Source organism: Cetorhinus maximus, chromosome 7, assembly GCF_964194155.1.
Source record: "Cetorhinus maximus chromosome 7, sCetMax3.hap1.1, whole genome shotgun sequence".
In the NCBI taxonomy this organism is placed as follows: domain Eukaryota; kingdom Metazoa; phylum Chordata; class Chondrichthyes; order Lamniformes; family Cetorhinidae; genus Cetorhinus; species Cetorhinus maximus.
Window position 1 is genome coordinate 82,054,085 of NC_135885.1, and position 26,243 is coordinate 82,080,327.

The 26,243-nt window shown below is 40.3% G+C and overlaps 1 protein-coding gene across 3 annotated transcripts in view; it reads left to right on the forward strand.

Annotated features, from left to right (window-relative positions):
• Positions 1 to 2,658: 2,658 nt before the first annotated feature.
• Positions 2,659 to 26,243, forward strand: part of cep295 (centrosomal protein 295) — a 115,326-nt gene continuing 91,741 nt past the window's right edge. Inside the window, exons 1-7 of one of the 3 annotated variants that reach the window (XM_078545768.1) lie at positions 2,665 to 2,769; positions 5,721 to 5,843; positions 14,453 to 14,571; positions 16,631 to 16,831; positions 20,465 to 20,589; positions 22,605 to 22,698; positions 24,493 to 24,606. In XM_078545768.1, coding sequence (XP_078401894.1) covers positions 5,780 to 5,843; positions 14,453 to 14,571; positions 16,631 to 16,831; positions 20,465 to 20,589; positions 22,605 to 22,698; positions 24,493 to 24,606 — 717 coding nt within the window. In that variant the 5' untranslated portion in view covers positions 2,665 to 2,769; positions 5,721 to 5,779. Of the gene's footprint in view, positions 2,770 to 5,720; positions 5,844 to 14,449; positions 14,572 to 15,887; positions 15,946 to 16,630; positions 16,832 to 20,464; positions 20,590 to 22,604; positions 22,699 to 24,492; positions 24,607 to 26,243 lie in introns of those variants that run through there. The other 2 variants (XM_078545766.1, XM_078545767.1) reach the window with 2 other exon arrangements.

The following is a 26,243-nucleotide window of genomic DNA, read 5'->3' on the forward strand; positions in this document are numbered from 1 at the left end:
TATAGTGTACACAGTATTCCAGATATGGTCTCACCACTGACCTGTACAACTGAAGTATAACCCCCCTACTTTTGTATTCAATTCCCTTTGCAATAAACAATGACGTTCTATTAGCTTTCCTAATTACTTGCTGTGCCTGCATACTAACCTTTTGCAATTCATACTCGGATATCCAGATCCCTCTGAACATCGGAGCTCTGTAATTTCCCACCATTTAGATAATATGCTTCTTTTTTATTCTTCCAGCCAAAATGGACCATTTCACATTTTCCCACATCATACTCCATTTGCCAGATCTTTGCCCACTCAACTAACCTATCTATGTCCCTTTGCAGCCTCCTTAAATCCTCTTTGCAACTTACTTTCCTACCTATCTTTGTATCATCAGCAAATTTAGCAACCATGCCTTTGATCCCTTCATCCAAGTCATTAATATAAATTGTAAAAAGTTGAGTGCACAGCACTGATCCTTGTGGCACCCACTAGTTACATCCTGTCAACCAGAAAAAGACCCATTTATGGCTATCCTCTGTTTCCTTTAGTTAGTCAGTCTTCTATCCATGCCAATATCTTACCCCTACATCATGAGCTTCTATTTTCCGCAATAAACTTTGATGTGGCACTTATCAAATGACTTCTGGAAATCTAAGTACATCCACTGGTTCCCCTTTATCCACAGCACATGTGACTCTTTCAAAGAACTCCAAAACATTGGTTAAACATGTTTTTCCCTTCACAAAACCATGCTGACTCTGCCTGATTGCCTTGAATTTTCCAAGTGCCCTGCCATAACATCTTTAATAATAGCTTCCAACATTTTCCCTTTGACAGATGTTAAACTAACTGGCCTGTAATTTCCTGCTTTCTGTCTCCCTTTTTGAATAAAGGAGTTACATTTGCTATTTTCAATCTAATGGCATCTTCCCGGAATCCAGGGAATTTTGGAAAATTAAAACCAATGCATCAACTATCTCATTAGCCACTTCTTTTAAGGCCATAGGATGAAGTCTATCAGGAATCAGAGATTTGTCAGCCCACAGCTGTAACAGTTTGCTAACTACCACTTCCCTAGCGATTTTAATTTTCCTGAGTCCCTCCCTCCCTTCCAGTTCCTGATTTATAGCTATTTCTGGGATATAACTTGTATCCTCTATCGTGAAGACAGATGCAAAATACCTGTTCAAACCATCTGCCATCTCCTTATTTTCCATTATTAATTCCCCAGACTCACTTTCTATAGGACCAACACTCACTTTATTAACTCTTATTTAAGTATCTATAGGAAGTCTTATTATCCATCTTTATATTTCTAGCTAGCTTTCTCTCATACTCTAATTTTTCCCTCATTAATTTTTTTGTCATTCTTTGCTGTTCTTTAGATTATGTCCTTGCTTTAACAGTCACATTTCTGAAAAGTACAACTTTAAGCGAACAATGTTAAGTAAATCAGATTTTTACCTTACAAATAATGTAAAAACTGTAGTTAGGTTCTGTGGGACCCTTCTCCTCAGGAAAAAAAATTAAAACATTATACCTTGTAAATTGAAATACTGTATTGCCAAATTTTTATATTTGTAAATGAAATAACTTCTAAAATAAAATCAATTAAAAAACATAACCTCTTTAAAAATAGCATCTGTGAAAACAGAGTTAGTGTTTCAGGTTGATGACCTTTCATCAGAACTTCTAATGTAGGGTCATTAATCTGAAACGTTAACTCTGTTCCATCTACAAATGCTGTCTGATGACCTGATGCGTATTACCAGCATTTTCTGATTTTATTTCAAATTTCCAGCATCTGCAATATTTTGTTTTTGTGTCACATTGAAAGAGCTCCATCTTTTAATGCTAACTTTTTTCAAGCAATTAATGAAAATGACACCAATGGCTAACAAAATGCCATTTAATACTTCTTGAATCTTGAGAAGTCCTGTCACTGGGTAAAAACACAGTGTGCTATCATGTTTGCACGTCCATGTCCATTTAAACTGAAGAAATTTTGAGCTCTGGAAGACATTGTGATTAGTTTAATGCAACTGTGCACAAATTTCCAGCTGAGGTTAACAGGTGCTCCTTGTGACAACCTGGATCATGATCTGCATTTCCTCTCTTGTCAGTGATATGGATTTTTTTTGTGATCTATGATCTGGATTGTTTCTGTATTCTGTGATCTACGATCTGGATTGTTTCTGTACTTTGTGGTCTATGATCCGGATTGCCACGGTTGCCTGTGATCTGGATGGATTGACTCTCTGATCTATGATTTGGATTGTCTCTCTCTCTCTCTCTGTGATCTGGATTGTCTCTCTGTGGTCTGTGATCTGGTTTCTTGCTCTCTCTGTAATCCAGATTGTCCAACTCTGTGATCTGGATTGTCTCCCTCTACTATTCGATTGTCTCTCCTAGTGATCCAAATTGTCCCTCTGTGATATGCATTGCCTGTCATCTTTGATTTGGATTTGTCTCTTTGTTGTATATGATCTGGATTCTCCCTCTGTGGTACATGATCTGTACTCTCTCTCCGCGGTATATGATCTGGATTCTCCCTCTCTCTGTGTGGTATGCGATCTGGAGTCTCTCTCTCTCTCTCTCTCTCTGTCGTATATGACCTGGAATCAATCCATTCCTCCACTCGCGCCGACTCGAGGTTGGTTGGCGCTCGGTTTGAATCGCGGAAGTGATGTCACAATGCGCAGTTCGTTATTAAATGTCGGCTTCTCGCTATCGGCTAACGGTTATCGGGGAGTGAGCGTGAGGCCTGTTGTCCAGGTGGGTTCACAACGGCGGCCCCGCTACTGGGCTGATGAAGGGCAGGCTCCTGTCAAACCGTCCGGCTAATTTTTTTGTGTTGCAGGTCGAGTTTCAGGTGAAGCTTTTACATTCAGCTGTGTTGCCGGATTAAAGAGCCGGAATGTTTCTCATCCAGCGCCGATCGTGTGTCTGTGATGCTATTTTACGCGATTTATGAGAAAAAATGTCCCCAAGCCGCGATGCTCAGTTGAAGATGATCCTTTTGTAAACAGGTTATTGCCTGAAGTTTACACGTGCACAGCAGCTGGCTAACCCTGGGGTTGTGCTGATTTGCGATTTAGTTTCGGCCCCAAATTATTTGAGAGCTTCCCAAGCAAATGTTTTAAAATGTGGCAAAGTTAAATTTTCAGGGACAAACTGAAATCAAGTTGTTGATCTAAAAGCCACAGAATGAACTCCTCTAAATTTGATCCAAAATGTCGAACTGAATTGTATAAATGTCCCTTGTTATTTTGGTAACCTACATCTGCACACTTAGAATTTTCCCGAATACAGTTGGTAGGTTGGTCACTTTTGAATACAAATGTCCACTATTTCATTTTTATGAAATCATAGAATTTTTGGAGCACAGAAGGGAGGCCTTTTGGCCCATTGTACCTGTGACAGCTCTTTGCAAGAGCAACTCAGCCTGTCCCACTCCCCTTCCTTTTCCTCATAGTCCTACAAATCTTTCCTCTTCTCTCATTCCCTGTAGACAACCACAATCTGCGGGTGCACACTTTCAGGCAGTGCATTCTAGATCTGAACCACTTATGTGTCAAAAAAAAACAATTTTTCTTGTGTTGCCTATGGTTCATTTGCCATTCATCTCAAGTCTGTGTTCCCTGGTTCTTGATCCTTCTGTCAACAGGAACAGGCTCTCCCTATACTTGATGTAGATTTAAAGTAGAAGGAATAGAGATGACATGAGGAAAAACGTTTTCATCCAGAGGGTGGTGGGCATCTGGAATTCACTACCTAAATTTGCGGTTGAAGCTGAAATGCTCAACTTATTTTAAAGATACCTGGATCTGCACCTGAAGTGTTGTAACCTGCAAGGCTACCGACCAGGTGCTGGAAAGTGGGGTTAAAAATAAGTGGCCAGTTTCTCTTGGCTTTTGGCTGGTGCAGACACGTTGAGCTCCTTCTGTGCTGTAACTTTTCTGTGGTTCTATCAACTCTGTCCAGATCACTCATGATTTTGAACACCTATCAAAACATATGTGAGCTTCCTCTAAGGAGAACAATCCCAGGTTCTCCAATCTATCGGTGTGCCTGAATTCCCTCGTCCTTGGAACCATACTTATAAACCTTTCCTGCACTCTCTTCAAGGCTTTCACATCCTTCCTAAAGTGTGATGAATTGGATACAATACTCCAGTTGGGGTTGAACTAGTGTTTTATAAAGGTTCGCCATAACCTTGGACTCTTGTATTTTATGCCTCTAATTATAAAGCCAAGAAACCCCTATGCCTTATTAACCACTTTCTCACCCTGCCCCCTTCAATAATTTGTGTACATATACCCCTAGGTCCATCTGCTACTTCACCCTCTTTAGAATTGTACCCTTTGTTTAATATTGCTCTTCTTTCTTCCTAGCAGAATGCTTTCTTCTATCAAAATGTATCACTTCACACCTCTGCAATAAATTTAATCTGCAATAAATTTAATCTGCAATAAATTTAATCTGCAATAAATTTAATCTGCAATAAATTTAATCTGCCATAAATCCACCCATTCCATCAGGCTCTATCCTTGAGTCCATCACTATCCTCCTCACAGTTCACTATACTTTTCCGTTCTGTGTCATCTGCAGATTTTGATATTATGCCCTGCATTCCCAAGCCTAGGGCATAAATGCTGATCATGAAAAACAGATGTCCTAATACTGAACACCTAGTGAACCCTGCTATATGCTGCTCTCCAGTCGTTCAGCACTACATGCTCTGTTTCCTGTCACTCAACCAACTTTGTATCCATGCTGCAACCGACCCTTTCATTCCATGTATAAACTTTTACAGGACACTTGTTATCTGACCTTGTCTTCTATAACTGGTTCTGACTAGACTAACCAATTAAGGCAAGAGCAGAACTCTGGATAATAAATTGTAGAAGAGGTTTATTTTTAAAAGGAAAAATGTATACTTATCAACAGACGACAGACTTTTATAATTTAAATTGTGGATCAATCCAGGTAGAATTGTGGGTTCCATGGGGGTGTCGCGTGCTCGCTCTCACCCTTACCTAACTTGTACAAATCCCCATTCACACCTATTCCATGCTGCCAAGAACAAAATGGAGATTTATGCCCAGGGGTATCTGGCTGCTCCCCAGCAGCAAATTAATACTTTTAAACTTGGAAGCATTAATGTTTCCAGCCTTAATAACTACTTGATTAATTACCTATTCTTCAATCATAATATGGAACACTACTTATTCCATCACCTGTTTCTGGCTGGTTACTAATTGTACAGTAATTGTTGTTCAGTTTCTGTTGTCTCGTAGGTTGTATAATTATACAGATTACAAAATGGCTTCTTTGGCCCAGCTAGTGCTATTATGATTCTTGATCAGACACTTTTTGGCAAGATCTGGTTAGGGACCAATGACATTTTCTTTAAATGGGCAAAGTTTGAGATTCAAGACACTTGCTAATAGAACAAAGCCACAAAATTCCATGGGTTTTGAACAAATGAGTAAACTTTACAAGGTTAGAAAGATGGAACAATTTACAATATCTTTCTTATACTCTAATATTCAGGGTAAAAATGAGGTACATGTGAATTAACAAGCAAATGTGGTCGAACACACCACACTACACAATAAACAGCAGATACAACTAAGACAGAGTCCACAGATTTCTCAACAACCCACCGGATGTCAGTAAAACAGAGTCAACCATTTTCACTGTAACTCTGTCTCTCTCAATAGGGATTCCGGTCTTCACCTTTGAAGATCTTGCCGTGAGTCCGCCAGCTTAGAGGGCATCAATGACAGCCTCACCCACAGGATTTCAACCTCGTCTCCCGAGCTTCTGTTCCCCTGGATTCCCACGTATGTACCGAATCACCAACTCATAAGCACAGCTTAGCTGTTTGGCTCTGCTGAGCAGAAGAATACTGCTCCAAAGGGGCCACCAACCTTCAACTGCCTTCTTGGCTCTTCAGGGCCTCTCTTCAGCTCTCGTCAATTACCAAACTCAGTCGGCATCAACAACGGCCCAACTTTCAGCTGCCTTCATCACTTACAGTTTGTTCCCCACAGTCCCTTTCCTGTTTCTCTGTTTCTTTCTTTTTAACTGAACTGGGACCTTTTCCCATACCTGACCCCTCTCTGGAATCTTCTTTTGGCCTCTCCCTGTCACCTGCCTGGCATCCTAGCCTTCCATGGCACTCCGCTCCCAGTCAACCTGATGTGGGTTTTCGTGCCATTTTTCTTATATACAGGTGTGCTGGGTGCAGCGAACATAACAATGCCAATCTGCACGTGTGCAGCCCCCTCCTGGTCAACACATGTGCAAAAGCTCCGAGGTCAGCCTGGATTTGAAGTTCCTGACCTCTGCCCTTAATACCAATGTAAGTCTAGTTTTTGTAACAGTACAAAATGGCATCTTACATTCACTTTAGTAAGCTAACAAAGTAACCTGAAATTGTCCTAAAATCGGTCAAGTTAAATTAAAATCTACTGCCCAGGCTTACTTATACGTGGGGCAGAATTTTTCATATGGCAGGCGGGGGCAGGCGTGGAGCCAACCGCCGTCTGCGATCGGCTCCGCGCTGCCATTTTACGCGGGCGGGCCAATTAAGGCCCGCCCAGCATAAGACACAACCAGTAGCACTCGGCGCTACCTGTGTGGGCGGGGAGAGTCGGGGCATGCGCTCAAAAGAGCGCAACAATTTCCCTGTAGCACGTGGATGCCTCTGAGAGATTGAATTGATAGAAAAATCATTAAATAAACGGTATAAAAATTTATTTAAACATGTCCCCTCATGCGACTGTGTCACATGAGTTGGGACATGTTTTTATATTTATGAAAATTTATTTACTTAATAAAAGCTTTAGGAAAACTCATCCCGCTTGTGGATGAGGTTTTCTAAAAAATGCGAAGGCCGCTTGGGCTTTTCATCTGCCCGCCAACCTTAATGTTGGATGGGCAGCGTTCACAAGTACTTCAATTAATATCTTAATGGCCTTAATAGGCCTTTTACATTTCGGCGGGCACGCAGCCGACTCTGGCACGCGTCTGCTGAACAAAATATCGCGATGGCTTTCCACCACTGAGGTTAAACTGACTGGCCTGTACTTGCTGGTCTTACCCATAGACCCTTTTTAAACAAAGGTGTAATATTTGCAATTCTCTGGTCCTCTGACAACCTGATCTCGTTCCTGGCCATATTTCCAGGTCCCTAGCCTTACTGTGTTTTTTGCTCCCCACTGGGCTCCTTTGCACTCTTTGCTTCTCATTGTTAACATTGAGGTCTATATCTCTGCAACTGCAATCCCATACTCTAACCTGGCGCACCATGTGTGCATTTGCGGTGTCAGCAGGGATGTGATTTAGAAATCTGGTTGGGTTTACTTTTACGTGGCTGTATTTTTGCACGTCCGTTATTTATAGCATGTGATTGCACCATTGACTTAATTTCCTTCGTGAGATTTTTCAATAGTGACTACATGAAATAAAAAGTTAGGTGATTTATTATTAAGTATATAGCATAATAGGTAACAGTGAGTTGTAAGTCAAGTGGTGGAGAGTTTCTCAATGCAAAAAGTTAGCATGTAGTTACAGCAAGTAATTAGGAAGGCAAATGGAATATTAACCCTGATTGAGTATAAAGTAGGGAAGTCTTATAACTGTACAAGGTGTGGTGAGACCACATCTAGGGTACTGTGTACAGTTTTGGTGTCTTTGTTTCAGGAGAGATATACTGCATTGGAGGCAGTTTATTTGAAGGTTCAATAGCTTTATTTCTGGGATGAAGGAGTTGCTTTAGGAGGAAAAGTTGAGCAGGTTGGGCCTATGCTCATTGGATTTTAGAAGAATGAGAGGTGATCTTATTGAAACATATGAGAGACTTGATAACATAGATACTGAGAGCATGTTTCCCCTCAATGGGGGAATCTAGAATGAGGGGCATAATTTCAGAATAACTGGTCTCCCATTTAAGACCGAGATGAGGAGGAATTTCCTCTGAGGTTAGTGAATCTTTGGAACTTTCTACCTCAGTGGAGGCTGGGTCATTGAATATATTCGAGGCTAAGTTAAACAGATTTTTGAACTACAGGGGAATCAAGGTTAATGGGGGACAGGTAGGAAAGTGGAGTTGAGGTCATGATCTTAAACAGACTTGGAGAGGCTAAAGGGCCTACTGCTCCTATTTCTTATGTTCTTATACACGAATGAAACTTGTGTAGTCAAAGTTGAGATTAAATTGTAGTGTTATACTTTTTTCTGTTAAAATTACTGTAGTCCACTGTTATAAATATGAGGTTTATAAGGTTTTATGTTTTGGGATTGTCTTAAATTGAGGGTAAGAAAGGGGGTCATGTGACTTGTTCTAAAGTCTGTCTGACAACAGGTCTGCTGCATGGCTGTTAAAGATTAAGAGAGGCCTAAATTGTTTTGTTGGGAAGAAGGTACACTGTGTTCACTCTTGGAGACAATAGTAGCAGCATTTTTGCTTAGTGGTTAGACTCCAAAGATTTTTTTTAAAAATTCTTTCAGGGAATGTGTGTGTTGCTGGCTAGGTCAGCATTTATTGCTCATCCTCAAGTCCCAGGAAGTTATTGAGAATATTGGGTTGTAAGCAGTTGTGCTTTAAATCGTACAATTATTTCCAAGACGAGAGTTGGGCTCTATGAATAGCTAATCAGCATCTCTACCTGGATGCAAGGCCCATGTGATTCATGTGGCCATGGAAATGGGCTTTGGGAGGGGAAGGAAAATATCCCTGAAACTCCCAGACACAGGGCTCAGGATCAGAGAGAGAGAGAGCAGCTAGAAGCTGAAAGTCTCTTAAGGTTCACAGCACAATGCAGGTGGGAACTCGTGTTTTGATTGAAAAGACCAATTTCATGAGAATTTAAACAAGATTGGAAGATTTGCCTAGCTTTAGCTAAAAGGAGGAATCAACAGGAAAAAGCCCTCATTGTGAAGGACAGTCCTGGGGTTTAAGAACTACCAGGCTGAGAGAGGAAAAGAATGGAAGTAAACCCTTGGGAGCTAAGACTCACTGGACTGAGTCTGTGAAAATTGAATGTTTTCTTAAAGGACAGTGTAAAATATTCCTGTGAAGTTTTATTTTGGTTGTTTGAAGTATAAGGGGGATTGTGGTTCTGTACAAACTCCCTACAAAACTAGTGTTTAGTTAATAGTGCTTTGTTTGTTTATTAATTATAGTTTAAGTCTTTAAAATGTGAAATCTTGTCTTGTCAGCCTTTCAGCTATTAACTATAAGTTCTAATTTAATTTTTAAAAGTCAGCAGTCTCTGGAGGTTGCAACGGCTAATCTACATGGCGGTTCTTCACATCAGCTGGAATGACATGATAGATAGTGTCAGACACTGTAGGCTCACTATGGGCAGCCTGCAAAGTGAGGGTCTTAATGCAGCTGGCCAAGAATACTGATTTGCAGTGTTCAACTTGCCCGTGTTATATAAAAACAAAATGGACTAGGAAGGTGAGAAGTGTGTTTTTTAAAAAATTCAATTGTGACTAAAACAAGGTCAACTGTATGTGCTGCAATCACACTTGTATCTCAGACATCACTGAAGATATGAGGAAAAACAGACTGAACCCTTTCACCTGTGCAACTTCCAGCATGTTCTTAACTTAGAAGATAGGTTGAACTGAAGCTGGAAGTAATCGACAGAACTTGCATGTTGGCCCAAGGTTTTTGTTGTATGAATGTATAATCTCTAGATAAAGCAAGGATGAATTGTTTCTAGGACTAGTAAAGGACCTTTTATATTGATCTTTCAAGTGGATTTCTGGGGTCTGTTAATTGATTCTAGTTTCCGCAAGACTTTATGATCAAATACCTGTGTTTGAGTCTGTTTTCAGTTGAATGGTAACCAGATATGATGGCATAAATGCAGGTTTCATGGGTGCTGAACTGCTGTATCTGATTTGAAAGACAAAAATAAAAGCAGCATTAATCTCTAGTACTTGGAAGGAAAGGAGAGATGGCGAAAAGAACACTGGAACCATCGCAAGATAATGGAACAACCTACTGGGACTTAGTAATGTTCCTGAGGGCTCGTAGTACTATCCCAGATGATCTAAGAGAACATGTTACAATAGTAATTATATTCAAGTTTGTCTAATAATTGTAAGTCATGCTTTTGGAGAGCTCAAGGTCTTTTATATTCTTTTGTCCAACATGGATTGTATTCATCACAATTTAATCTTCTATCCTGAGTTCTGTACTTATCTGCTACAAGTTGAGTCTCATATTATTTGGTTGGCTTTCTTCACATCTTTTATAATCATTTTATTTTTCCATCTTCTTAGTACTAGGCAGAGCAACTAACCACCACAACAACTTATATTCGTATGGCACCTTTAACATAACAAACATCCTAAGATGCTTCACAGGAGCGTTATAAAACAAAATAACACCAAATCCCAAAAGGATTTGGATCAGATGACCAAAATGTTTGGCCAAAACACATGTTTTCAGGAGGAAAGCAAGGTGTGGAGGTGAAGGGAGGAAATTGGTGCTGAGTCAATTGAAGGCACCGCCACCAATGGTTGTTATTAAAATGGAAATAGACCAGAATTAGATGAGTGCGGATAGCTTTGAGAGTTGTGGGGCTGGAGGAGATTACAGAGATGGAGGCGTGAGGCTATAAAGGGATTTGAAAACAAGAATGAGAATTTTAAACTCAAAGACATTGCTTGACCAGGAGCTAATATAGGTCAGAGAACGTAAAGGTGATAGGTGAACAAGACTTGGTGCATGTTAACACACCAGCAGCAAAGTTTTGGTACTTCAAGTTTACAGAAACCTGCCAAAAGACTTATGATAGTTGAGTCTAGAGGTAACAAATGCATGAATGAGGCTTTCAGCAACAGATGAGTTGAGACAGCGGGGGAAGTCTGGTGATGTTATAGAGGTGGAAATAGTGAGGCTAGTGCTAATATGTGGTTGGAAGCTCAACTTGGGGTCAAATGTGACACCAAGGTTGCAAACAGACAGGCTTAATCTCAGACAGGGAGAAGGATGGAGTTGGTAGCTGGGAAAGGAGTTTGAAGCGGGCACCAAAAATATTGGGCAGATGAAGCTAATGTTTAATTGAATGAAATTTCTGCTTATCCAGTGTAGATATTGGATTAGGAATGTGGTAATTTAGCAACAGTGGAGAAATCAAAAGAGGTGGTGGCAAGGCAGAGCTGGGTGTCATCAGTGTATATGTGAAAACTAATGCTGTGCTTCTGGATGGTATCACTGAATCATAGCATGTAGGTGAGAAATAGGTGGGGCCAAGGATTGATCCTTGGGACATCAGAGTTGCAGGATCAGGTAAAGAAGCCATTGCAAACGATTCTCTGCCTTTGATTAGGTAGATAAGAATGAAATCAGGTCAGCGCACAGTCCCACCCAACTGGATGACGGTGGAAAGGTGTTGGCGAAAGCTAGTGTGGTTAATGGTGTCAAAGGCTGCAGATAAGTTGAGAAGAACAAAGGGGGAAAGATTAGTTTTCTCACAGTTTCATAGGATGGCATTTTTTATTTTGACTTTGTGACTGGGCAAAAATCTGATTGGAAGGATTTTGGTAATGATGGGCATGGATTTGAGAAGCGCCAACACGTTCAAAAACTTTTGGAGAGGAAAAGGAGGTTGGAGATGGGGCAGTAGTTTGCAAGGAATGTGAGGTCAAAAATCTTTTTTCAGGAAATGGATGATGATAGCAGTTCTAAACACCTGAAGGGAGAGAACTGCTAACAATAATTGCTAAATGGGAACCGGGAGGCAAAGCTGGGTGGCCAGCACTTTATTGTGAATAGGGCTGAGGGAGCAAGAGATGGCTGTCCTGGGCAGGATGAGATCCGAAAGAAACTAGAGAAAGATGCAAGCTCAGGGCTAGGGCTGGAGGGAACCTTAGCAAAAGTTTAATCCATTGGGCCAGTGGAATAAAAAGACTGCTAATTAGTCTCGATCTTAAATGATGAAGAAGTCATGAGCTCCTTGCACTTATTGTTGGTGAGGGTGCAGGAGACAGGGAGAAGGGTTGATGAAGATGGTTTGCAGTAGAGAAAAGAAACTGGGGGCTATCTTTTCATTCCAACATGATCCTAGAATAATGAGCGATTTTAGCAGAAGAGAACAGGACCTGATAATGCTTTATATGATCCAGCCAGATATTGCTGGTTGATGGATGGTTAAACCAGTTGTGTTAAACCAGTTGTCTGCCATAACCTTTCAGGTCTGCATCCCTTGAACTTAAGGGAGTGAAGATGAGGGTTGTACCAGAAGAACAGTCAGGGTGAGAGAGTGTCATGGTTTTATAGGAATTAAGATATCAAAAGTGGAGATTAGGGTGTAGTTGAGCAAATCAGCAGCAGCTGAAATGTGATAAACAGTGGCACAAAGAATAGGTAGTTAGAATCTCGGAAACGCAGTTGTAAATGAATTGGGGGCTATTCTTTCTGTACCCACCCCTGCAAAAAATAAAAGGGCCATGTTGGAGTGTGGAAGGGAGATATGAGGGCAGAGTGATACATGGAAGTAATCAGAGAGATGGCCTTATCTATGATTTGATGCTAACGGCAACATGAGATGACGAGATCAAGAGGGTGGCTGTGAATATGGGTTTGGGAGTTTACATGGAGGGAGGATGGGTGGGTAATGAAATCCAGAGAAGGGCGAGTGTGATGAGTTGGGATAGAGGTTGAAATCACAGGATGCAAAATTGTTTGTTGCGGAGAATGAGAGAAAAGCAGTGTGAAAATTTATATTGTACCTGGGAGGATGGTATAGAAAAGGTTTGTCTAGCCCGTGGGTCGAATGCGACCTTTGAAGCCCCTCCATGTGGCCCTTGGAACCACTGTTCAAAATGCCAGTAAGACGGGTAAGTGGAGTGGAAGATTCAGCAAGGAGCTGCTCCTCCAATCACAGGCTGTTGCTCACCCACATTTGCTACTGATAGGCTGATAGGCTCATGGGGGTCTTGTAGGTGGTGGTGGATGTGGGGAGACATGCTGGGCCTGGGTAAAAGGGGTGTGTGACAGACTCACCCTCACATCAACACAAACTCGCACAGTGGGTGAGTGAGTGAGCATCCTGAGACCGGAAGTACTGTGACCCCCTGACACTCTTAATAGTTTTGAATGAGAGCTGGGAGGGATGGAACGTTGAGATGCTCAAAGGGGGCAAAGTGCAGGAAGAGTGGGGTCAGACCAAGATCCAGTGATAAGTGTCACACTGCCATTGTGGTGGTTATGACTGGGAAAGTGGTGGAAGATGTAGGCAGGTAAGGAGACTTCATTAAGGGGAAAGGGGTCATTACCCCTTCACCAGGTTTCTATTAAGGCCATAATGTCAATGTAATCACCCACAGTAAGTTCGTTGATGGCAAGGCCTTGTTCACATGTGAAGGGACATTCTAGAGGGATATGTGTAGAGGGTTGGTGAGAGCTAATCCACTGGCAGAGTCCACAGGATCAGCAGTTACGGGAAAGAGTTGGTCAAGAAGGAGATTTGGTCACCCACCTTTTGGATGAACTGGGTGGGAAGGCTGATGAGAGTGGGATGGGGCAATTGGGGTTGCTGCTCTTAATGAGCCAGCGCCGAATGCCTCAAGCCCTTTGGAGGATGCCTAGAGAGGTACAGAGGGAAGCTGTATGCTTATCTAAGAGGGAGTCCAGCCTGAGATGGCAACAAGAGAGCATGAAGATTGAGGTAAGGAATTGGGTGGGTAGAACACCTGGAAGTAGAGTAGTGAGTCAAGAGAAAAGTTAAGAAAGAGCAAAATTGTAAATAGAGTGATGGGCTTGGATCTGGAGTGGCAGCGAATATACACATGCAGATGGACTTGGGGGTGAGGATGGGAGGAGGGAACTCAAATAGGTCTGCCTACATTAAAAATAAAAACCTGATAGGAAATGGGAAATAAAAGGAAGGAATCCAGCGTTAGTCATAGGTCATGTGCTGGGATAATGTTTACTTAGGCAAAGTAGAATCATTGTGAAAGACGTATACTCCTGGTGTCAGTTCAAGATATGTATGTATTGGTATTTGTTTAGCACAGTGAATAGTTGGTGGTCGGCATCTAGTTTTCTTCTCATCCCATCCATTTTTAAGATTGTGTAAACCATGGGTTCATGAAGTCAAATGAGACCAGTTTGACCAGGTTTTCTGATCATGTGTAGATTGCAGGGTGGGATGTGGCCATTTTAGATGATTTCAAGTCCTGAATGATGAGAACTTGGGAGCTTTGCACCGGGATAGGTGCATTGGAAGGGAAGTGAATCCTTGGTTCCTGGAAGTGGGGGTTGGTTGCCCTAGGTTGTGACTTGATGTCATTTAAGTTTAAAGCAGCTGATTCACTGTTTCATATTGAAGTATTAAAGCAGTAATCTCCAATTGGAAGATGGTGAATATAAACCTGCAATTATTGATTTTTAAGGAATCTTGTTTCTAAATTGTTTTTCCTACAGACACAGGAAGGATGAAAAGAAAAGTGGTCAAGTTGAGTGGCCTTCGTCTTAGTCCAAATGAAGAAGCACTTTTGATAAAAGAAGAGCACGAGAGGAGGCGAAGGTTAAGAATAAAACAGGTATGGTCAGCAAAGCACTTCTTATTTGTTAGAAGTCATTCTTTTATTTTAACTCAAAAGGCGAATGTGTGGAATTCTACAGCATGGTGTCTCAATCCAATGAAACAAAATCTGTATTAAGATGTATGTTTTATCCTACTTTACTGGTGATATGCTACTTTTAAATATACATTTTAGGAGTCTGTTTTATAGTGGCTTTGACAGGCTTTTGCAGAAACTTGCATTGTAGCACACTTAGACCCCTTTTTATAGTGCATTTTAGTAGTGTCTAAAATAAAAATGTTTTCTGTTGTTTTGAGCTCTTAAGTTTTCTCAGTTTTTCTCCCTGTTTTTGATAAAATAAAAACAAACACCCAAGTTTTTTAAATTGGCAGTCATAAATGACTTTAATGCCCATATTCAAAATGTATGACTGGTGACCATCCTGCTCTTTGTTCACTGGGAGCTACATTTAATTTGGTTTCTTGTACAAAGTTGCTCAGCATAAGGTTCGTGCCTGGTAACATAAGATTGATAATTGTGGAATTTAGGGTAAAAGGTTGCGACAGTTGTAACTACACTTCAAAGATAGTTAATCAGTTGTGAGGAGCTTTGGGAAATCCTCAAGAAGTGAAAGGTGATATGTAATTGTAAGTTTTTTTTTCTCCCCACGTATCCAGTACATTAGAGCTTATAAGGACCTCAGTAAGCCCTCACTTAAACTTGTAGCTCCATCCCACGACTTTAAGTGAAACGACTTCAAGCAAATCACATTTTCCCATTAAAAGCAATGTAAAAGCTGCAGCTAGATCTGTAGGACCTTCCTCATCAGAAAAAAAAATTAAAGCTTTGTACCCTTTAAGTTTTAATATTTTATGTTGTTAAATTTATATTGATAAATGAAACAACTTTTAAAAATAAACTTAAATATAAAAGAAATATGGTAACTTTCTACTTGCAGTACATCCTGCTCACCACACATCCTGGTCTCTGACCCTCCTGGTCGTTGCGGATCCTTTCTCTCGCCGATCCTCTGGTTTGCAGCTTCTGTCACTCCCTGACTCACTGTCTCGCCAATTCTCAAACTTGCGACCTCTCCAGCTCCGGAGATCATCCTCTCACTGCTTACCCTCCAGGCTCGCAGCCTCTCCTGCTGCCTAACCCACCCTCTTGCCAATCTTTCCTCTCACTGAATCTCCTGCTCCCTTACTCTCCTGCTTGCCTTTTTCCCTCTCCTGAACCCTTGTTGCAGGCTCTAGAAATGAGTGACAAGAGACAGAAGGACCAGCTTCAACTTGCAGGAGGCAACGGATTAAGGGACTCCAACTGTTTTTCAGAAAACTGGCAAGTTCCGAAATCCGGCACAAACTCGTTCCCGAGGATGCCGGATTTGAGGTACTCTATCTGTAACAGATCCATGATAATGAGTCAGTTTACTCAATGGATTGAATATGTTCAGGACATGACTCCTCTCCACCATGTTAAAAGCAGTGGGGCAGCAGCCTCCCTTACTCTGCCACCATCAGTGCTATGGATGTGGAAGCTGCTCCCAGACGTTTTAAAAGCCAGACGGGTTGGAGAGGGAGATTTCTGATCAAAAAGGGGTGAAACTGATCACAAACCCACTTGAAGAGAACTTGCCTCCTGCAAGTCAAAGCTGCTCCTCCTGCCTCTTGCCACTCATCTCCAGAGCCTGTGCTCACAGAAAAGGTTCAGGAAAGGGAAGTGGTGAGAGCAAGGATCATCGGGAGTGGATGAGGCTGTGAGCCCGGAGGGTCAGCAGTGCGAGAGTGAATCAGGGAGAGGCTGCTCCAAAATGGCATCGATCAGGTCACACAGTCCTATGTCAGTCTGGCAGGAAATGTTAAACGACAAAACGGGGCCCTTTAACTGACCATTAATGTGAGACAACATTAGACGGGCAACATTAAATGGAGGCTTACTGTATACCACTGTTTCATAATTTTCTGCAAATTGGAATAATGTGAAATCTTAACTATAGATATTAAAAACTGCACAAAAAGGATGTATGGTAGCCAAGGCTGAGACCATTTCTCTTAACTCCACTGGTTATGTTCAGGTCAGAGAACAGGAGCGTTCTATTGCTGTGCAGATCCGAGAGGAAGTAAAGCATCGTCGTAATCAACAACTTGAACAACTGGCAAATGAGTTGAAGGCTGAATGGCAGATGGCACAAGTGGAGAAAGCGAAGAGTCTAGAAAAGCTGTATATCTGTAGTTTAAAGGAAGTGGGTGAGGGGCATAGACAAGCTAAAGAAAATGTGAGTAAATGATATCGCCTTCCATCTGTAAATAAATGTGACCCAAGTAGTCTGAACACATTGGTCAGATGACATGTTAATTTTTTCCGCTTTCTGACTACTGTGAGTGCATGTCGTCCAAAAAGCAATTTACTGCAATTCGAAATGAATTGTTAAACCAGAGCACATTAATCCTTATACAGCAGAGAACTTACAGGTTTTTGGCTCATAAGATTTGCTTATGGAAACTTTAGTCTAGCTGTGAATATGAGAAAATTGGGGGTGGGGATGTGGGCATGGGGAGAAACCTGAACTGTAACATAGCTTCAAAGTATTTATTCTAACCACTTTTGTTTCACTATGCAAGCCATCATTCACTGACTCATATCTGGTCAGGTGATGAGCTCCCAGGATTTTGCCAACACTGCCCTGTAATTTGTTACTTAAATTCATAGTATTTGCTATTTGACAGCACATTGCAGGTGATTGTAATTCGATCTTCACCCAGCATTTCCATGTGTACATTTTGTTCCAGGATCCACCCACTCTCCAAAACATACCTGAACCTGGTTGCTTGTTTGTTGGCTCCAAAATGATTTTACCTTGTCCTAATCCCACCACAAAGACTTTGTCTATGACCTGGCCTGCCTTAACTGCACATTTATTGCATACTCATTGAATATTACTTTTTTAAAAGCCATTTTTTCCTATCCATGCTGCTACATTCAACCGTTTTCATTTTACAAATTCTTGCTGGCAGCCCTTAATTAACTTCCCTTTCTAAATGACTATTAATTTCATTCCATATTTAACAGGCCTACCAACTGCTAAAGTTAGGTTGACTGGTCCAGAGGTATTTGTTTTATCCCTTTCTCTTTTCTTGAACCGAAGTCACATTGAACAACTTTGGAAGACACAGGGTTGCCAATGATTGTTGTCTAAGCCTCCACTATTTTCTCTTTATCCTTCCTTAATTGTCATTCTAGAATGTAAGCCACCAGGGCCTGGTGCTATTTCCACTTTGAGTTTCACCAACTTCTTCACTACTACAGCCAACCTATCGAATTGCTCCACCACCTCACCTTGTATATTTCCCACTATCACACATTTGGTATCCTTGTTTTCACAATTTGTTGCTCCTGCCATTACTTGGTTCTCCATCAAAAGATTTCCTTTTTTTATTTAATTTGCTCTTGCTCTTCTTTTAAAATCTTTTACATGCCTATAGATCCTTTACGTTTTCTCTTTTTTAACTTCACTTGAAGGCTTTTTAAAAACCTTGCCCCCCCACACCCCCAGTAATATTTTCTATTGTTTTATTTTCCCTAGGTTTCTTGTCTCTAGTATGATTTTAATATTAATTTCCTACTCATTAAAGTACTTGTAGTATTCTTTCTCATCCATATTTTAATCATATTTTAGTTTTCTGTTTTTATCCACTGTTATGACTGCTAATTTTTGGGCTGGTTTCCTTTTTATCTATCAAAAAAATCTTTCCCTTTTGGGTATATTAATTGTTATTCCCAGTCCTTTTTGGCTTTTTGTTAAATTTTTATTGTAATGATCACTGTTTCCTGGTTGTTTCTCTAGCCTTAAAATCAGGGCTTCCTTCTTTACCACATAGTCTGGAAGGCAGATTTAGAGACATTTGAAGCATCTGTGTATTTACCTCTATATCTGCCTCCACCCCACTGTTCAGTTGTTTATAATGAACTCTTAGAGTGACAATTTTTTAAAATATCCTTCTATATCACCTTTGCATTGCAGAGTAATACTAGAATTTTTGGTTAATGCTACAACCTCTTTTTGTCTCATACACTGGCCTCCTGAATGTTTTGTAACCAACAGTGTTCATATCCCAGTCTTGCCTTAACATAAAACATGTTTTTATTAGTGCTAATATATGACATCACTGCACGGTGATTTGTGCTTGGAGTTCATCAATTTTCTTCAGAATACTTTGTGCATTTATCCATAATACAAATCAAATCTGTCTGCAGTATTGCTCATTTTTTTAAAACTGGAAAACCTCTTTCTTTGACAAATTCTTTACTATCCTAATTTGTTCTCTCTCCAATTCTAGATCTCTTGATCTGTGTCATTGTTCTGCATGTTCTACATGTCATGTCTACTGGTTTTAAGTCCTGTCCCATAGCAAGGATTGGTATTGGCATGAACATTGGTTCCAGTCCATTCTGACAACGCTTGTCTGGTCCTCAGACTGGCCCCAATGTCTAAGGAATCTAAACAGTTTCCTATGCCATCACTCTAGCCATTTGTTAACCATCTGCACAATCTTGCTATTTCTGTCTTGTTGAGTATAGATGTAATTCTGACATGACATAGCATAAAATTTACAGCACCCGAAATGGGTCATTTGGCCTAAAAGTTCCATGAACCTCCTCTCACCCCGTCAACATATCCTTCCTCCCTCATGTTCATGCAACTTCCTCTTAAATTCAACTATGCCAGTCACCTCATCTGCTTGTGATAGCAAGTTTTACATTCTAACAGCTCTGGGTAAAGAAGTTTCTCCTGAATTCCCTACTGGATTTATTGGCGACTATCGATCTAATATTTATGGCCCCTAGTTTTGGCTCTCCCCACAAGTGGAAAAGATTCTCTAGAATTATGAAAAGGGAGGCATAAAGACATCTATCTGATTATCCTTCAGTCTTTTTTATTCCTAGAGAAAAGAACTCTGGCCTGTTCAATCTTCCTTAATAGATGGCCTCACTCTTTAATCCATCCCTTGCTTTTGGAAACATCCTCTGTAGGACATCTCTTCTATTACTACTTATGCCTTTGGCCCTAACATGTATTGTGATTCCAGTTGTTATCCCCAAATCTTTTGCGACTGCTTCATTAGGTCCATCATCCTTCTATTTGGGAAACTACACATAGTTGGCACTGAACTACGCCTATAGAAGTGCCTGTCTAGTCCCGGGATTATGGAACCTCTTATGCTGCCTTGTTTCTGTGCTGTGCTTCACTTCTTCCCACTCTCCATATAGCCGTTCTCTCCTCGGGTGATTTTGATGATCACCAATGTCCCTTTCTCAGTAACCCACCCTGCTTGTGGGACCAAACATCTTTGTGCATTTCCGTAACTTTTCAGCCTCCCCCAAGTGACTAAGAGTTGCTAGCTACTCTTCATTGCAATTAGATGGCTGGGAAGTATTTTTATTAATACTATGTTGTCTGTATGCCATGAGTGAGTTCTTGGACATAATCAAAAACTGGTTGTTTACTAAAAGCTACATATGAGAGATTCACATCAAAGTACCAAGATTACAGAAGATGCTTTGCTGCAAAACATACTTATTTCAGTTGGTTGAGCACAGCCCTCCAGATTAGAATTATTCATGGCTATTTTAGTTGTCAGTAGTTAAAGCCTTATGGTTTTGTTGACTTTCCACAGACATTGCCTGTCAGCTACATTTGCAGGTCTTTTTTTAACTGCTGAATTTGAACAACAAAGCTAGTAAAATATGTGATTCTTTTGCATAAAATTGGTTTCTTTCTCAATATCAGTCAACAGCATTGACTGTGTGTGTGTGTGTGTGTGTGTGTGTGTGTGTGTGTGTGTGTGTGTGTGTGTGTGTGTGTGTGTGTGTGTGTGTGTGTGTGTGTGTGTGTGTGTCTCGTTCACAGGAACCAGATTTGAAAGCTCAATCACAACAGGCATCTATCAACACAGAGAAAGCTGAGAAAAGGCACAGAGAAGCGCTAAGGGAGTTGAAGCAGCAAAGGGATAAAGACCTCGAAGTCCAAAATAGGTTTGCCATTGTTCTTGTATTTGTTTGATATGTTGTTACTGCATATTAAAGCTTATCCTTTTTTATTTGTCCAACATTTTTCTGTAGTCTCTTCAGTTTTTGTTTTGCTCCTCTAACATGTAATTTGGTGAGCAAATTAGTAGAATCAATCCTGAGAGGTAGGATTAACTGTTATGTGGAAAGGCATGGACTAGTCAGGGATGGTCAGCATGGATTTGTCAAAGGAAGGTCTTGCCTCACAAATTGAATTCTTTGACAAAGTGACAAGAAGGGTTGATGAAGGTAGTGCAGTGGATGTTGTATACATGGATTTTAGCAAGGCATTTGACAAGGTCTCACATGGCAGATTGGTCAGGAAAGTAAAAGCTCATGGGGTTCAGGGTAATGTGGCAAACTGGATAAAAGGTTGGCTTTGTAACAGGAAACAAAGGGTAATGGTCGATGGATGCCCTTGCAAATGGAAAGTTGTCTCAAGTGGTATTCCACAGGGCTCGGTGTTGGGACCCTTGCTGTTTGTGTTATATATTAACAATTTGGATGTGAACGTGGGGGGCACGATTGGGAAATTTGCAGATGGCACAAAGATTGACTGAGTAGTGGATAACGTAGAGGATAGCCATAATCTCCAAAACGATATAGATGGGTTGGTGGAGTGGGTGGTAAAGTGGCAGATGGATTTTAACATAGAGAAGTGTGAGGTCATACATTTAGGGAGGTCAAACAGTTACATGGATTACAAAATAAATGGGAATATACTAAGAGGGGCAGATGAAGTGAGAGATCTTGGCATACAAGTACACAGATCCCTGAAGGCAGCAGTTCAAGTAGACAATGTTGTAAAGATGGCTTATGGAATGCTCTCCTTCATTGGCAGAGGTATAGAATATAAAAGTAAGGATATAATGTTGGATTTGTATAAAATATTGGTGAGGCCACAACTGGAGTATTGTGTGCAGTTCTGGTCACCACATTACAGGAAGGACGTAATAGCTCTGGAGAGTGCAGAGGAGGTTTACAATGTTGCCAGGGTTAGAAAAGTGTAGCTACGAGGAGAGATTGGATAGCTTGGGGTTATTTTTCCCTGGAACAAAGAAGGCTGAGAGGTGACTTGATTGAGGTGTACAAAATTATGAGGGGAATAGATAGAATGGACAGGATAAAATTGTTTCCCTTGATGGAGAATTCTAGAACCAGGGGACATAGATTCAAGATAAGTGGCAGAAGGTGTAGGGGGGACATGAGGAAGAACTGTTTTACGCAGAGGGTAGTGGGTGTCTGGAATTCGCTGCCCAAATTGGTGGTAGAGGCAGGAACTTTCAACTCTTTTAAAAAGTACCTGGATCTGCACCTTAAGTGCTGTAATCTGCAGGGCTATGGGCCAGGTGCAGGAAGGTGGGATTAGAGAGGGCACCTGGGTGTCCTTGGGCTGGCACGGACAAGATGGGCCAAATGGCCTCCTTCTGTGCTGTAACTTTTCTATGGTTCTAAATAACCAATTAAACTTGTGAATTTTGAACTGTGCATTTTTAAAAATAAGATTAAATGTTTTTCTATGCAATATATTTTTCTTGGTCATTTCTAGTCATATGCCAAATCTTGGTATGCAAATCTTGCATTGTTACATTAAAACAGTTAACTAGAAACAACTTTTCCTTTCTCCTGATTGATAAATTCTTGGCCTATGCCTAGCTCATGCCTACAGGATAATGAAGCTTGTCACCTGGGATCATATTTGTCTTCTATCCCAAGGTACAGCATGTGGTCCAGTGCTTTTGATGCACTTTGTGGTAATTTTGTGATGTTGCAGTACATCTAAGTTAGAAGAGAAAACAACATACTGTAGTATGTGATGAAAAATAAATTAAAATCAGCAACATGTATTAAAAAAAAATTAGTTAAAACTGTGCTTTAACAGGGAATTTAAACTTGACAAATTATTTTGCTGTATTTTCAAAGGTGCTTTTTACTAGTGCGTTTGCATTTTTAAAGATTTAATATTTTTCCACATCATGCAGGTATATTAAAACTCGCAAAAAAGCGCTACTCATTGAGAAAAAAAGAGCTACAAGGATTGCACATCTTCCACCGCCTCCACCAAACCCCTTTGCTGTAAGTGCTGTTATGAAGTTCAATGTCTAGTTTCTTGTTTAATTTGGATTTGCATTCCAATTTGATATCCTTCCCTAGCCCCTTGCAATCAGAATTATTTGCATCCAATTATCAATCAAAGTTAGAAAATTAAAACTTATAATGCAACCCTCTTATAATAAAGATAACTTTTTTCAATTGAAAGTCCAGAAAATGACAAGCCTAGTCACCAGTAGATTTGCAGTAGAATGCTATTATACCTGTAAACAAAAATGACAAAATCTCATGGGAAAAACTTTCCCCCCCATTGGGAGGGAAGTGCGGGCACGGGCAGGCGCACCTCCAATCGGCGAAAGAGCACACAGATCTCCCTGAAGCTAAGTGCTGCTTCGGGGAGATCAGCTTCGATTTAAAACTTTCAATAAACATGTTTAAAAATTTTCCCTGCCATGTCCCCTCATGTGACACTCACATGAGTTGGGACATGTCCATAAATTTTATTGAAACCTTTCTTAAAAATTTAAGTACCCTCATGAAACCTCATCCTGCCAGTGGATGAGGTTTCATGCTTTTTCAGAAGCCCGCCAGGGCTCCATTAACGACCTTAATTAGTTTTTCAATGACCTCAATAAGCCGTTGACAGATCGGCTGGCACACAGCTGACTCGGCTGCACATCCGCCAACCTGAAAATGGAAATGACGTGGGGTGATGCCGGGAGTTCCACCCGATTGGAGTTCCACCCGATTGTCATACTGTGTCATTTTACGCGTTGGCGAGCAGGCTCCACCCCCTCTCGCCGACCGGAAGACCTTGCCCCATGGTGTAAATAATATTTGTTGGTTTATAAATAGAACGGAATTAAAAATGCAAGCATTTTTTTTTAGTCTGCTTTCCTTGTTCTGAAGTTGACAAAAGTAAACAACCAATAGCTTTGGAGATGCTCAGGTCAACTTATGGTGTAATAAGGTTTAAATAATTTTTCTCTGACCCTTTTTTTCTTTTATCCTCCGCATGATATGAATGCAGTTTTGCCCCCCTGCCTCCCTATTGAAAAATGAACAGAATTCCTCTCAATTGGTTAAATGCTTTGTTGCTTCAAGTGTTAGGGTAACTATTTTAATTTTTTTGCCTTGTTTGTTGGGGCATGGGCAATCTAATTTCTTCAAATAGGAAACAGCAGTTTATGAATTTTTCCAAATATCATCTGAAATATTTACTATGGTATTTTATTAGAGGGCCTCTTATCCTTGGTACTCTTGGGCATTTATTGGTAAACAAGCTCTGAAGCTGCAACAAACACTACCATCACCCTAGGGATATGATTTCTGCATAACAATAACAGATTTTTACAAGTCAAGTTTAAAAATTTAAATTTGGATAAAGCGAGGGGGCATACTGGAGAATAAAAATGGAAACTAGGAAAAAGAGAATTGGGATAGAAGGGGTGGCCAAATGAGTGCAGGTAGGGTGTTTAAATTTTAGGGTTAAGATTGCAATGTCTTTTTAAAGTACCCCTGATGTTAGTTTCACTACTACTATGTCTTTCCTCCCAAATTTTTGCCTGCTTGAGCTGAAAACCTGAAGGTAGTTGGCATGGGATTATGAGAATTGCCCTGAATTTGCTGCTAGTCAAAAGATTGTTTGGAACTATATGCACCTGATATTGTAAAAGTTAAAATGAGTTTGCTCCACACTTTTTAAAAGTGAAGTAAATGTCAATAATCTAATGCATGTGTTTTTTTAAAAAAAAATCCAATTACAATTATGTATCATTACTGTCTGGGAACAATTTTATAACTTCTTTAAAATTGTAGGACCTTGAAGTTCGAAAATATCCAGCAGTGAAGATGTATGATAGTGACAGCTTCTCTGTGACACACTACCATCTGCCTGAGCCTTATGTGGACAAAGAAATTAACACAAAACAGGTACCTGAATGATTTGAATACAGTTAATAGTTTGGTTACATAGAATATATAGCACATAAATCAACCACTCAGCCCAACCAGTCCACTCTGATGCTTATGCTATATTTGAGCCTCCTCCTCCCATTCTTCCTCATTTAACTCCCATCATAACCCTCTATTCCCTTCACCTTGAAATACTCATCTAGCCTATAAATGCATCAATATAATCGTCTGAACCACCCCCTGTGGTAGCAAGTTACACATCATCACCACACTTTTTTTCTAGGTGAAGTTTGTTCTGAATTTCCTATTTAACTCCTTAGTAACTGACTTACATTAATGACTTCTAGATTTGCTCTTCCCCACAAGTGAAAACACTCCCTCTGTCTATGCTGTCAAAACCTTTCATAATTTAAAAAATCTGTTAGGTCACCCCTGAATATTTTCTTTGCAAGAGAAAATAACCTAGCATGTTCATCCTTTTCTGATGGGTATAACTTCACATTCCTGATATTATCCTTTTAAATTTTTTACACATTTCCAATACGGCTATATTCCTTTTATTATGTGTTGAGCAGAACTGCACACTGTACGCCAAGTTATACTCTAACCAAGTTTTGATATGTTTGGGACAACTTCTCCACTTGGTTTCTAGAAGGATAGAATTGTAAACCCAAGTGCTTTGTTTGCTTTTCTTACGGCTTTATGACCTGTGCCACAACTTTAAAGTGATTTGTGTATTCGTATGTCTAGATTGCTTTGTTCCTCCACCCCAATTAGATTTGTATTTTCCAAGTAATATGTGACCTCTTATTTTTCTAACATAAATGTCATATCTCTCAGGTATTTGTGTGGAACTTTTTGGCCAATTATATGCCCATTCTGCAAGCATATTAATGTCATTTGGCAATTTGCCATCGTCCAATCATCCCTCGCCACCCCCCCCCCCCCCAAAAATTTGGTGTAGCTGCAAATTTAGAAATTTATATCTTTGATTTAAAAATTTCAAATTGTTATTATAAATTGTGAACCACAGTAGTCTCTGTACTCTCCCTTCTGTAATACCACTTCCACCATTTGCCACTCTGAATAGCTACCCTTTACCTCTTATTCTCTGCATCCTGTCTTGCAGTCAACTAGCTAGCCATTCTGTTACTTGCCCCCTGACTCCACATGCTCTTAATTCATTAGTCTGTTATGGGGCACCTTAACCAAGGTCTTTTGGAAATCTAGATGTATTACATCTACTATATTATCCTTTTCTGCTCTCTTATTACCGTTTCAAAGAATTCAGCAATTTTAGTCAAGCAAGATGCTCCCTTTTGAAATCCATGCTAACTTTTTAACCATATTTCTAGTTTCTCAATGTCTTTCTATTTTCTTCTTTAGCCAAAATTCCAATATTTTCTCACCACTGATATTAAATTTTCCTGACATGTTCTGTTTCTGCTTTCTTAAATATAATTATAGTGTTAGATAGGTTCCAGTTCTTGGCAATGTACATTTTTTTTCTAGTAAAATATTAGATTGCTATAATAGAGACTCTGCTGTCTCATTTCTTTTAACATGCATGGATACAATCTGTTCTGACCTGTTTTATTCCCTTTTCTTTCCTAATCTGTTTGTATTCTCCCTTGTCATGCTGTCCTTGCACTTAG